This window comes from Halichoeres trimaculatus, unplaced genomic scaffold (assembly GCF_033239565.1).
Source record: "Halichoeres trimaculatus isolate MK-OKI-2021-1 unplaced genomic scaffold, fHalTri1.1 fHalTri1_scaffold_20, whole genome shotgun sequence".
Taxonomy (NCBI): domain Eukaryota; kingdom Metazoa; phylum Chordata; class Actinopteri; order Labriformes; family Labridae; genus Halichoeres; species Halichoeres trimaculatus.
In genome coordinates, this window is record NW_027437198.1 from 18,521,919 (window position 1) to 18,536,187 (window position 14,269).

Sequence of the window (14,269 nt, forward strand, 5' to 3'; positions counted from 1 at the left end):
AAAGGATGCATCATAAATTTAAAAAGTCATACCTGGGCACACCGGGTGGTACGCGAGCTGGCCGGGAGGGGATCTGTGGGGGTGCGCTGAAGGGGTCCAGGCTGCTGTTGAAGGCGTTAATAGGTGGGCCTGGGCGAGAGGGGATTGGTGGAGCCCCAAAAGCAGGAGAAGGGTTGAGAGGAGCTCCAAAGGCAGGAGAAGGGTTTAATGGTGGTCCTGGTGTTGGGCCCCTAACAGCAGGTGGGCGGCTGGGGGCTGGAGCTGCAGCAGGAGGCGGCCTGCGCTGAGGAGTTGGGCTGAGAGGAAGATGTGATTAATATAACTAACATCTCAGAATCACAATGTGTGGAGCATAAGCTAAATTAATCACCTTTAAAAAATGAAGTGCTGTTGAATGTCTCAGCTGTTACCCATAAAACTACTCTATAACCCTTTCTCACCTGGCCTCCTGGAGCCAGCCGTCATTCACAGGTGGGGGTACCGGGGTGGAGATGGTGTTTGCGCTAATGTCCCCAATGATGCTCAGTGCTTCCTTGAGCGCATGATACATGCGCAACATCTCATCTCTCCTCTGAGCCTGGTCAGCTGATTCCTCCATGAGGCTGTTCTGGTCTCCAGATGAGTAGAGGTAAGCCAGCAGCTCTGAGTGGATGAAATCCTTTGCCTGGATGAGATAATGAATGAGACTGAGCTCAAAGCCATGTGTTTTTTTTCTTTAAAAATTATCACCCTGTGTTGTTTTTGTCAAATATAGTTCTCTGTTAAACTTTAATAAAGGAAAACTAGAAAGAGGCTGTTTTTGTTGCTAGGCACCGCCCTGTTGGTTGTGGCTGCCTGATGCAGCAGCTCTCTTCTTTGACCGTTTTTATCATTTTTTCGTCATCTTTGCATTTGGAGTGGATCATTACTTTGGTTCATTTGTTGGTCATGGACACCAAACTGGTTTTGTCTTCTGTGATACTTTTACTATTTTTTCTCCTGTGTTTGTCTGGAAATCCTACATGGCAGCATTGTTTACATGAGAAACTAGCTGTTAGCAGCCTGGAGCATGTCAATACTAACTGGTGCAAGGCCTGATATTTCCCCACAAGGCTAGGAGAAGGAGGTGAGGACGACGTGCTGGTACTCTGGCGTGAGCTAAGAAGCGACAACATCGACCTGTCCTTCCATCCAACGTTATTGGGAACGTAAGATCTATCTCCAATAAGATGGACAAGCTAGCCGTGCTAACCCAACAACAGAAGGAATACCAGAAGGTAGAGTAGCATCATGCTATTCAAAGACATGGCTAACGGAGCTAACACCAGACATCAATGCCACATTGGAGGAACTTCACCTAATGTGAGCAGACAGGATTCAGGAGACAGAGACTGAACAGACTGCTGAAGAAGCTCAGTCCTGGACCCTGTGGAGGTGGAGGCTGGCTGAACTGGACAATGATGGACAAACTGTCAGCATCTATTTTGTTATGGACCTTTTTGCCCTTTCACTACACTTTCTTACTTTTGATTTAGTGATTGCTGTTGTGACTCCTGAAGTATTTTCTATTATATCCTTTTGGTAGCGATCAAAAGACCTCGTCTGACACCTGCCCGGTGGTGGAGGTAACAGGTATCAATAAGGACTACAGAGAAATTGACTGCATTGATTTTGTTGGTCAAATACAGACACCAGTATTGATTTCAGTCTATTTCACAATAAATAGTCCTCACATGAGCTCTAAGGTCAGGGACTGAAACGATCTCTTCTATTTCAGCTGTGTGCACTCAGTATATGGTTTGTGTTTTCCCCCAGGGTACTGTTGGGACTCACATTGTTGATCATGAGATGCATGATGGTCTTGGGCACGAGGTCCCTGGCAGATTTGTTGATGATGCCTATGTACGAATCCACCAGGTTGCGGATAGTTTCCACTTGCCGCTCCAGCTGAGGATCCATGGAGAAGGTGTCTGGAGGGGCAGCCTCTTCATTCTCCACCTGATGTTATTGTCGAAGGAAAAAAAACATACGAAGCAAAACACAAAGATGAAGTAAAAAGATCTCATAAATATGTATCATCTTATGACTGTAATAAGAACTTATTTAGCGCTTAACAGAAACAGAAAGTCCTGTCTACAGACCTGGTCCTTCTCTGGATAAACCCCCGCCCTAAGGAAAGATGCTTTCCAGCTGTCCACGTCCTCTTGAGAATCACACGCCAGTTCTATTTGACGAAGATCCTTGTATACGTTCCTGCAGATAGATCAAAGGTAAAGACGTGTATATCACAAGGACACACAGGCACACTGAACACAAAAGTATTGAGCACCACATATGTCTTTGTGTGAGAACATAACCCTGACCTCTGTTCTGTGTTGAAGATGGCGAAGATGTGCTTTGTGGACATAAATCCTTTCTCGACATCCCTGATCTTCAGGTTATCCAGAGGAAGCATGTACTTCTTTTCTTTCTCCTGTCATGAGACAAAAAAGAGTCTCTACAGAAAGAAGTGAAGCAGTGAACAGAATATACATCACAGAGAAGTAAGATCTCAGGTTGTTTAACCATTGTTTGTATTTTCATTATGACAGACACTATGGAAAGCATTTCCTTGTTGTGGACCACCAGCAGGCTGATGAGATGATGAAACTCTTGACGACGAAGGGGAGGAGGAGGAGGGAGAAAAGGAGGAGCATGAGGGAGATCTGGGGGGATGGGGTGCCAGCTTTCACTGCTGAGCAGAAACATCTGGAAGCATTTACGTCTGCACTAACACAGAGAGTGGCTCAGGTCCAAGAGTTACATTACATCACTCACAGTTCCCCAGAATCCCCGCCCCCACCACACATTCACACACACATGCACACACACACACACACACACACACACACACACACACACACACACACACACATACACACACACACACACACACACAAAGGTTGCAATACTTAACGGCACGTGCAGCGACAAACAAACACATGTAAGCGTAAACATTACAGATGAAGATGTTTCATAGGATAAAGGCAGGTATAGAGCCGCACTCGTACAGATAAGAGCGTTTACCTTAACACTTCAACTGACTAGAGGACTTGTGGACAAGCGCCTAAACACATGCACACTTGTACACACACAATCACCCCCCCCCCCCCCCCTCCCCCCCCCCCCCCCCCGGCCCCCGTAACCCAGTACGATTTCCTGCAAATTCCAAAGTCAGATCCCGGCTGGAACATTTCAGCTCGCCTGCCACGTCAGTTTGCCTCCACCATCCTCTCCCTCCTTCCCTCTCACTCGCTTTCTGTCTTTTTCACAAAAGAGAGAGACGACCGACGTGGGAATGCAACGTTTCTAGCTGGCGTTTTGGCAGAGTGAGGCCGCTGGACAGAGATTATCTAAAGCTGCGTTTGTGGGGGTTTTTTATTCTCACATGAAGATACACTGGAGGCCTTGGGAAGAAAATCAAGCGGTGAGTATTTACAACGTTATTTATGTGTTTTATGCTTTCAGGGTCAGTGTAGATCATCAACTCAGATTTGTTTTCTCTAATGTTTAAACCTTTTACCATCTGACGACTCTGTTGCAAACGGTTAACATATTAAACGATCTGTGAAGCAGTTTGCTGGGTGTGCTTATACTGGAGGTTATTTAGCCACTAAGGAATGTAGCTGAATCATATCTGTGTTTGTTTGCCAGAGTATTTGTTGATTTCCCATTCTTACCTCTTTATAAAATAATATAAATTTGTTGGGATTTACAAAATTATGAAGCCCAATGTCAACCCTTTCAATGTCTGATATGTGTAATTATTCCAGAGAGGTAATGTTTGCTCTCTGTGCCCTTTGTCCTTCTGTCCTAGGGTAGCGACCTGCAGCAGAAGTGACCTCATGGTCTTTCCTCCCATCAAAGTTCTCCTCACCCCCCTCGCCTGCCCAGTGTTCAGACTACCTGTTCATCAGGCTACAGGCTGAACAGTAGTCTGCACATTGGTTAGGCTGGGCTGGGACACACACAGTCTGACCGCGCAGCACACGGCATCTTCATCGCACTGCATTCCTGTGCACTGCATCATCCCGTGCTAGTCATTTCCTTTAACCAAAATAAACAGAGAAGTTCTCTCACCTCCTCGTCTTTGTACCAGGACAAGGTCTCGGCAGTCAGGACGAACCAGTACTCCTTGGAGCCTCCCTTCATGATGCTGATGTTGATGGTTAACCAGCCTTTTCGGATCACCTGTGCAGGTTAAGACATGATGGAGCGAGAAGGGTGGTGGGAAGAGAGGGGTACCAGGAGGATGGAGGAAAACAGCTTTATCATTTGGGCTTATGAATTGGTGACATGAGGACCCCACCAGTCAATATTGGGATGTAACTGACACTAATAAAATCTGAAGTGCTTACCTGCTAGGTTACTGTAAATTTGCTTTGAACTTATCCTTACTTCTTGCAGTTTTTAAAATGGGCTAAGCTTGGATTGAATCTTTAGAGGAAACTGTGCTGTACAAAAGCATCAAAGTGTTAGTTTTAAATTAAGATGAAGTCATTTTTCTTTTTCACTCACAAAAAACATCCTTAATTCAAACAACATGGTCCATATGGTGCCCAGACTGAGCAACCTCCAACACAGGGTCAAAGACCAAAGGTCGACGGTGGTATGTTAGTGCCAGCAGGTCAGTAAAAGCTAGCCTATGTTCTTGTTAGAAAAAAAGCATGGTTAGTGTAGTTAACCGAACTGGTACTCAGATCAGGGGTTAAAATCTTGTTAGTTGAGAAGAGAAGGTTAAATGCAAAAGAAGGGGTTAAGTATGAGAGAAGTACTATGCTAAAAAAGCTTTAATACTGATGGAAGTTAGTAAGTTTGGTGGCATTCACAGAGGGGCTAAGTCGAAACAGCAAAAGGGAAAATCTAGAGAGGGAGAAAACACATCAGGCTGAGTCGACTACATCAACAGGTGGAGTAAACACACCATGCATTTTTAGGCTCTTTGATGCAAAGTCAGTCCCCTTTCTCCACATAGGACTAATAAAAGTGAACAACTGTATGAATCTGATCAGACCTCTCCTGCACTTTCTCGCCATTCGAGCTTCATAAGTTCAGAAGTGCAAACTTTAACACAGGAGAGCAGGCGGATATACAGGAGCCAAACTGTTTGCCTTGGTGAGGACAAAACTTTAACTTTTCAGAACTCAACATTTCCTGTGTTGCAGTCAGCTGGAAATGTTGACCAAGTTTACATTGAGAAAGGTAAACATTTGCTCTTGTGTAATTTTAAAGAGTGAGCTGTCAATCTTCAGTGAATCTTCTTGTAATGGTTCTCAAAAAAAGTCTGATTACATTTGAAATCAAAACAAAGACAAAGTATTGGAACAGGAAATTAAAATTTGTTATTTAGTGTTAATTATTAAAAAGGAAAGTAAAGTGTTTTTTTAATCATGAAGTCCATCCCAAAGCCATGAGCAGTCAGCAATGTTAACATGGAATATTTGATTAGTTTTCAAAGAGGCAAAATCACATAGGGACAGCTTCCGGTTTTATTAAGTTTTAAATCTGAAAAAAGCCAAGAAGAGAAATATTTTCACATGCATTTGATCTTTTTTTTTTTTTTTTTTTACTGGAAATGATTGACAGGGAATCAAAAATACATTGTTTAGTGTGTTACTGATGTTCTTGCTCCCCCCTCCCTCCCTTGCTGTTTTTGTCCCTGATGATGACCTGGATGATTCTCACAAGGCAAACTGCATGAGGAGGCAGCAGAGGTAGAAACCTGGAGACATGAGAACTGAAGGCGTCCACAGTCACTAGTGGGAGATTTTCCCACTTCTGGGGAAAGAATACCTTTCACATTTTGAATATTTGGTGGAAAGTGAGTTAAATGTTAGTACAAACCCAAATGTCCAAAATTAAAGACAATTACAGTCTTATTCAAGGAGACTGAATTATAGAGTAAACCTGTTTGTTATTGTAGCGACAGTTCCAAATTAGTGGTAACTGTGCCAGTACTCGAATTATGTCAGCTGGATCAGTCACAAGACTCTACCTTTTCCTCGTGGACCTCTCCAAGTCCGCCAAGCTGCAGAGGGTAAAACAACTTAATATGGTGAAAGGACTGATCTGTATTTACAGGAAACTGTTTCTCCTTTTATCTTACAGTAGTCTGTCTTTTCCACCCTAACCTAACAGGCTGACCTGTGAGAGATGACCTCAGTTCCTCTGCTTGGTTTACCCCTGCTGCCCCCTGGCAGGGTGCGGTTTAAGTCTGTGGGGTACTTACCAGAATCTCACCCTGCAGTAATAGGAAGGGGAGTGGGAAATTAAAGCAAAGGGGGACAGTGTAAAATCAAAGCCAGAATGAGAAAGCAAGCAGGCAAACGCCAGGGACAAACCAGAGGGAGAAAGAGGAGGAGGAGAAAGAAGAGGAGGGGTGGGAAGAGAAGGGGTACCAAAGGAAGACTCAGAAGGGGATTTAGAGGTGAAGAAAAAGATATTTAAAGGTTGAGAAAGTGGGAATTAAAAGTTTCCAAGGAAGCAAAAAAAAAAAGAGGAAACAAAGAGAATCCATGAGAAAACCAGAGAAAGACAACAGCCGGAGAAACAGAAACAGAGATAGAACAAGAAAGAGAGACAGAGCAAGAGAGTTACATGCAATTAGAATTACATCAAGTATATCAAAATTTGGTTATGTCATATTTGTTGCTCAGTTGAAAGGTGCGAGATCCATGCACATTCTGAATTACAATACAAAAAAATGCATGTGAGTTAATGGGGAGGGCAACAAAACAACCAACAACATTCTGTGAATTATTGTTGCTTTCATGGTAAACAACATGCCTGGGTCACATGCAAACACGGATTAATAAAAGCCATGTTTCAGAGGAGCAGGGGAGCAGGGATCATGAATTCAATCTGACAACTCTTCCCTCTCTAAAACTCTGAATCTGGATCATAAATTCAAGATCTAATGAACAAGATATTCTAATATCTACTATCACTTTTAATAAACACTGCTCTGTAGCATTATGGTTAACGCAGCAGGATAAGGACAAACTGAGTCAGCTGTTAAAATGATGAGCAGTGGAAGTATCATCAACAGTTGAATATGCAGACAGCTATGTGATACAACGTTGGTTGCTGGAGATATTTTCACATGGCTGATTAATAAACAGGTAATGTGACGTAACAATCAGGGAAAGATGAAATGTGGAATGGGTAAAGCTGACAATGTAACGTACCTGGTTGGGTATGGCCCTCTTCTTGTTTGCAGCTGTGTTCCTTTGCTGGGCACTGGTGTCAAACAAAGACGAACAGGAAAGATAATAAATACTGATGACAACAAAAAACTCAAACATTAAACCCGTAAAATTGTTAACATTAGGTCAAATTGTATTACTTTACACTCATCTAGTCATCAAACTCCCGAGAAGTACTTCACTTCTCTTTTTCTGATCTTGTTCTCTACACAGGATGTTCTGAATCGATTGATTTTTATAGATGTTGCAACAGAAATATATATAAATAAAATATAAAAGAAAGCAGTAAGGATTGAGAAGAAATAATTTCACATTTATGCACAGGACTTTGAAGTGTGTGTGGACACACTTTCAAACTGGTTTGCTGAGTAAGGCTAACATTAGCAGAGCAAGTGCCTCTGGTCTTCCTAACAGGTTAACATCCACATACTTGTTTTGGTTACACATTATGTCCTGCAGACAACTTAATCTCCATTTTCTGGATCAAAACAAGATCAACTGTGTTACAAGACCACATCTGTCTTCTGTGCTTGTTTACATCCAGGTACTAGAGATATTACAGCTGGGATATAACATTCAAGTGACATTTCAGGACTGCAATATGAGGAAAAACTACAAAGGCTGATAATAAGATGCAATCTATTTGCAATGCAAATGCACTGTTTGTCAGTTAAAAACACACACCTTCTTTATTTTCCTAAACAACAAGTAAGTAAACCATTAAGTACTGTTTTCTGGCAGAAAAAAACTCACTTTCAGTCTGTATTGGCAGGATATTGTCATTTTAACAACCTTGTAACACATGTCGTCATCCAATTGACAAGATCTTTGATAATGAAACTATTGTTTTTGTTCAATTTTGTCAGTCCAAAAAGATAGACATAAGTTTTTTTGTGACATTTCATAACAAGCTAAAGTCTTCTCAGAAGAACTCTTGAAAGAGTTGAGAAAAGTTTTTTATTTGATGTTATTCCTTGCATACAGTTTCTAATCAGTGAAAGAGACAAACAAATGCTTTAGATGGGTGAAAAGTTTGTTTTAACTCAATATTTTTAAGGGCCACAAGAGTAGTGATGGGTATCGAATTAGGTACTTTTATAGGTACTGACCGAATTCTGTCAAAAGTACCGGGTACCGATTCATGGAAAATCAAAAGGTACCATGTTTAGGTAACTAAACACATCCTTTTGACTGTGAGGGATTGGAAGAGTAGGCGATTTTCCATGCTGACCATGAACACAGCATAACAAGGTTATATATTGAAGAATAAATATGTAAAATTAAATCAATTTTAGATTTTATTATTACTAACTTTTATTAAATTGATTTTTATTTACCACATGAACACAAAAAAGTATCGGATATTGGTACCGTTGAGCACAGATACCGATTGCCAGGTACTGGGTATCCGTACTGTATCGGTTCAATCGTGGAAGGTACCAATCCCTACACAAGAGGCTGAAGAGCACATACAATGTTTTTCTTCAGGGAAGTTTTAATTTCTTGAAGCAGACTTAAAACTTCTCATCTCTCCTTGAGACAGAGAATAATAAGTCAACATCTAAAATCTGAATTTGTCAGTTAGATCAGGAGGTTCCCTTCCCATATTATCTTTGGAGTAACTCTCTCTCTGTTGAAAGCATCACAGCTATTACACTGATACATGCATACGTAGGCGGGTTTTGAGGAATTTGGAAAACAAAGAGGGCCAAACTCTCTCTCTCACACACACACACACACACACACACACACCATCCACACACAATCCTACATCTTTTTTTTTAGCCCACCTGTTGTTGCTGTACCCTGGGGAGCTACCATCATCCAGCCTTCTGTAGTCAATACTGAAAGTGACGTCATGAGAACCGTTAAACAGCCCTCACTAACCTCTAATACATTACAGCATCTACTTGCCATGCAGAGGCTTGGCAGTAAACCCTCACACACAAACACAGGCACACAGGCACGCACACACACACACACACACACACACACACACACACACACACACACACACACGGGGTTGCTTTGTTAACTGATCAGTACAACCCACACAGAGGGAGGGGGCTCCAGTTGACTACATGTAACTGTGAGTAGAAAACAAGGGATCATGAGAAACTGGACGCTGACCATAATCTTTAAATTGTTAAGAGACACACACAAAACATGCTAAGATGCTTGTGAGTGTGCCATCAGTTTTCAGTGCACATCAGCAGCTGCTACAATAAGCAGTAAAACAATAACACTGTTCTGTCCATTGGTACAGTTTAGACGGCCAACAGCAGACAGGAAATCCATCTGTCAAGCACTCATCACACTTGTTTTGTTTTTGGGGGGAGGTAATGTTGCAAGCAAGAGGGAGAGATGGGTAACAAGTGTAACTGTGATCACTGTGCGATCCACCTCACCTACAGGGAGACACATGCTCTGGTGCAGCCGGATCACTAATTGGCATGCTACATCACACCAATGCACCACAGTTCACATCATGTGGCTTATTAGAAGCAACACTCTGATACAAAAGCAGGGAAGTGGTGTTCGTTATGTACAATTTCTCAAATGTCAGCTTGGTTCCCATTGTACTGATGGGAGAAAGTTACAGGACTGTGGGTGTTTTATTTTTTGTTAAAGTATTTCCTCAGACAACAGGCAACATCGAGTGAATCACAGTTTTAATGCCCGTGGTGAGACGAGGCTAGAGCTTTGCATTTGGCAAGAAGAGGCTGAGGAGAAGGAGTACGTACTTAGCAAAGCCTATGAAGTCCTCGTGGTTGGTGTTGATGTAGGACAGTTCAATGTCAATCAGCAGCAGAACCTTAATGAGAGGCAGGAAATCATGATTAGGTTGGAGAGATCTCAATCAAACCCTGCTTACAGACGGGAGGAAAAAAAAAGAGGGCACTTACATCTGGTGAAATGAACAAAAACAACCTTGACAGACAATGTTTCTTTTGTTAAAAAGGAAACTGTGATTTTTTTTTTAAATAAAAGTGATTTGTGATGTATTTCACAGTCATCCCAACAAAGTTTGTTGTGGTTGAATAAAATGAAAACATCTAAAGCTCAATCTAAACTGAACTATTCATCCCTGTACCCCTCCTCTCCCTCAGTGTGAAGCCTGAAGAACTCTGAAGCTTGTAAAAAGCTGTTATACTGATCAATATTATGCTCTCAAGCCATAAAACGCTCAATGAAGCTTATTGTGAACCCTTCTCTCCTACCAGAGTCTGTTTTTTATTTCAATAGTTTCAGACAAAAACTAAAATCGAGGCTTTATATTTCCCCTCCTTCCCCTAAATCAACAATACAGCCAGAAATTAACAGAAAAGTGTCTTGCTGCGGCTTCTTTTGCTCAAACTTGACAGCATGATAGCAATTTGTTCCAACAGTTTTCTTCATGCAGTGCACAGTTAATCTGACAAGTGGTAAGTCAGATATAAGATAACTCCAGGATGACATGTAGTCTGTTTAAATAAAATCTCAACCAGGGCTGCTGCAATACACTGAATCTGGCGACAGCTTTTTAAATGAAGGAATAAATAAGGATACGTACAAATAAGGAATACACATTTGGGGGCAGTTGTGGTTCTTTACATTAGATTTGACTTGACACAAAGCAAAGAGTGACACAGCAGCAGCAACAAAGGAAGATGGCTTTGTTAGCTAGTTAGCCTGTAGTGTGTTTGCGGTGTTTGTGGCTTCTACTTTATGGATTTTGTAAAAAAAAAAAAAAAAGAAAAGAAAAAAAAAAAGGTTTTTTTTGGACAATGTGTGACACAGAATGTGCTTCTGTTTGGTGAAGTACAAAGAGCAAAACCATGAATTTCATATAAACGGATGATTCATGTACAAATCCATCCATCACTCTGTTTCTATCAAGAGTTAATTCATTACAAAGGATAAAACAATGTAATTTAATAAGTCAAATGTGTTAAAAGGGGAGGATTGGGAGATACAAAATCCTCCACCCTTCACTTTTTTTCCCTGAATTTGACGGATTTTTACTGTATAATTTACATATATACTTCTGTTATATCTATATTTTTTTCATCAGGGATGACTGTATTTTGTAATACTTTTTGATAATACAATAATTAAACGGTTCAAGTGAATTTTATTCTTTAAAGAATTCTTTTACATTTCAACATTGGCAGTCATGTGGTACTACTTTCACTTGTTCTAGTATTACATTATGTTGAAGTAATTTATACCTAGAGCAGTGTCTAATTAAAATCCTTGAAAGTGCAATTGTGTGTTTTTTTTTTTATTATTACAATTCATTATTGCTACTATTGTAGCAAATTTAGTTTGAGTCATATTTGTATTTGTATAAAGATGTTGCTCATCTGTGTTTGTACCTATCAGGATGTTGTTACCCACTTTTTTAAATAAAAGCTACAAAATTAAAAAAAGAAAAAAAAAAATCTTTTTCACTTGTTTTTTCCTGCCTCTTGTCATATAACTGTATGAGATAGATGGTGTTTGCAGGGCATCTAACAGATGTTTTTTCACTAAATAAAAAAAAAAAAAGTATAAAAGCACAAAACATTCCAAATACCACAACAAAGCGTAAATGGAGGGATGAAAATCTGGTATTGCGACGACCCCCAAAACTCACCTGGTCCTTGCACTTCCCTTCTCTTTCTCTGACGTAGGTGGTGACGATCCTCTCCGTCTCCTCTCTCAGTCTGGGGTAAGAGCTGAGCTGAAAAGCAACACAACAGATACTGCAGCACTGAACAGAGACACACAGCCACACACTTACATGTGAGCTCGAGCTTCGTGCAACTTACCAACAAGTACCAGAGAGAAACAGGAGTGAAAAGTGAGAGTAAGTAAAAGAACAAAGAAAACGGAGAGAGAAGGTCAAGTGACGTTTTAGTGCCGTACATGTCCAAACAACCAGAGAACTCACAGACAAATCAGAAACACAGAGTGTCTGAGCGGCAAAACCATCATTACTAACAACCAGAGATGAGTCTGCAATAGCTGCAATTCAGCAGTATCATTTTGTACTGCGACAGATAATGATTTTTACGTTCCAACTTCTAAATTTGAAGACATGCCTAAGAATGTGAGCGTCATATCTGGTTGTTAACGTTAGTAAAGACAGGATGAGAACAGAAAGGGACAGAACAGGGTGAGGCAGAAGTAAACCTGAGAGACAGAGAGAAGTGATGGTGCGGTCTTGAGTGGTCATGTCTCATGGTTTGAATGTGTGCAGCACCTTTCTCTTTCCACAAGATGGCAGTGGAGCACTGTTGCTATGGAAACACCCCATTCAAAACTGCCATAACCACAATCCCCGCCACGGTTATTACTATCATCTCTCCCCACAGCATCATCTAGTTTCCATCCAGGGCAGCAGGCTGTCGTTTTGCAGTGTGGGACAGCAGGGGAGCATATTTGGACTCTGCTCTAACAAAGTGGATGGAGGTTTGGTGGGTAGAGGAGGAGGCAGTAATGAGGAAGTGGGTGGAATTTGAATATTTTATTGAGCTGGTGCTGAGGTCAAACAGCTGGGGGGATTTTTGACTGTACAACCAATTTTCTGAATTAGATGCAAGACAGAGTTGATTTTGAGTGTTTTTTTTTTCCCAAGTGAGGTAGGAGGACTGGGATGGGACACATACCAAGCACTGGATATGGTTATGTGGTGGCAACAATGAGGTGGGAGGGAGATTTCACGAAGGGACAACTTTACTGGAATGTCAGGTGATAGACATTTGGAGAAAAACGGGACCCCTTCTCTTTTCATGCCATCGCCCCAACAATTGTGTCCCTTGTTACCTTTACTGCACACTTCATGACGAGCGCGGTGAGCTCGGACACCACAAGGTCCACACATTTGAGGCTGGGCTCTTTGAGTTTGAGGATCTGCTTTTTGACTATTGCCTCGAATGCCAGGTCAGGGGTGAAGAGCCCCGTCCTGAAAGGTCATGGGGTCAGTTTGCATTTTGTGTTGGTGATAGAGGGAAAGGAGAGGGGTGGGCAGAAGAGGACAGCCAGGAAAGAAGAAAAGAGGAAATAAAAAGAGAAAAAAAGGCTTTGTTAAGTTAATCACTTCGAGTTTTTCACAGAAAACAAGCAGCAAAGAAGGACAAGCCTCAGGTTTTCACAGCCTCTTTCTTGAGGAGCTACTTCCACATAAATTGCGTCACAAAAGTAAACTCTATGTGGAAGTCAACTCCCACTCAAAGCCAAATTACAGCTTTTAAAAAAAAATCTTTTTCCTTTTTCTCCAAGTACTTAGCTGTGAGACCTGCAGCTTGTCCAGGAGAAACCAGAGATGTTCAGACAGTCCCTGAATCATCTCGCATATCTACGGCGACACATCACCTGTCACAACACTCCACAACACGACAGCACTGCCTGCACACAGGGCTAACAGGGCTGGGCTGGGTTGAAGGCAAACTGCTCAGAACATTTCCCTTTTATTTAAAACAAAAGCTAAACTGCCACGAAAGATTTTTTCGGACGTGTCGGGTTAATGTTCTGTGTCAGTGTACCCTCTGTCAAACCCATAGCTTGCCCCTACCCCGTGTCTCGGCTGGGTCGGGAGATGCTGGACACCTGCAGTACCTTGTTGGAGCACTGCCTGACTGTGTTGATGAGCTCCTGAATGACCAGATCGATACATTTGAGACAGGGCGTTTTCAGCTTAACGATCTGCTTTTTCACGATGGCCTCAAACGCCAGGTCTGGAGTGAACAGCCCCGTTCTGAGGATGCACAGAGAGACAGAGGCACAGCGGCAGACAGATGGGACGGTTAACACACACATAGGCTAATAACAGATGGAGAGACAGATGATGAGGGCCATGAAAGATGAACAGCTGACAGACAAGATCTGAGACTAGAGAAGGACAGAGGAAATCAACAGACTTACAGCCAAAACAGGACACAGTGCCAAGGAAGGTCAGGTGAGAATATAATTAATCAGGAGAGTATCAGCGAAGAAACATGGCATTATTAACACGTAAGACAAAAACACATTCAACACAAAAGATTTTAATTCCTAAACGCTTTAGCTGACAGACGTAGAAA

General features: G+C 41.8%; 1 protein-coding gene across 4 annotated transcripts in view; it reads right to left on the reverse strand.

Moving 5' to 3' along the window:
* The window catches only part of dnm2a (dynamin 2a), a 31,090-nt gene that overhangs the window by 1,056 nt on the left and 15,765 nt on the right, over positions 1–14,269 (reverse strand). The window contains exons 10-20 of one of the 4 annotated variants that reach the window (XM_074695953.1): positions 13,014–13,152; positions 11,842–11,928; positions 9,968–10,038; positions 7,206–7,257; positions 6,248–6,259; positions 4,099–4,209; positions 2,343–2,452; positions 2,121–2,232; positions 1,813–1,977; positions 441–664; positions 33–296 (exon numbers count right to left, since the gene is read on the reverse strand). In XM_074695953.1, coding sequence (XP_074552054.1) covers positions 33–296; positions 441–664; positions 1,813–1,977; positions 2,121–2,232; positions 2,343–2,452; positions 4,099–4,209; positions 6,248–6,259; positions 7,206–7,257; positions 9,968–10,038; positions 11,842–11,928; positions 13,014–13,152 — 1,347 coding nt within the window. Of the gene's footprint in view, positions 1–32; positions 297–440; positions 665–1,812; positions 1,978–2,120; positions 2,233–2,342; positions 2,453–4,098; positions 4,210–6,247; positions 6,260–7,205; positions 7,258–9,967; positions 10,039–11,841; positions 11,929–13,013; positions 13,153–13,805; positions 13,945–14,269 lie in introns of all 4 variants that reach the window. The other 3 variants (XM_074695952.1, XM_074695955.1, XM_074695954.1) reach the window with 3 other exon arrangements.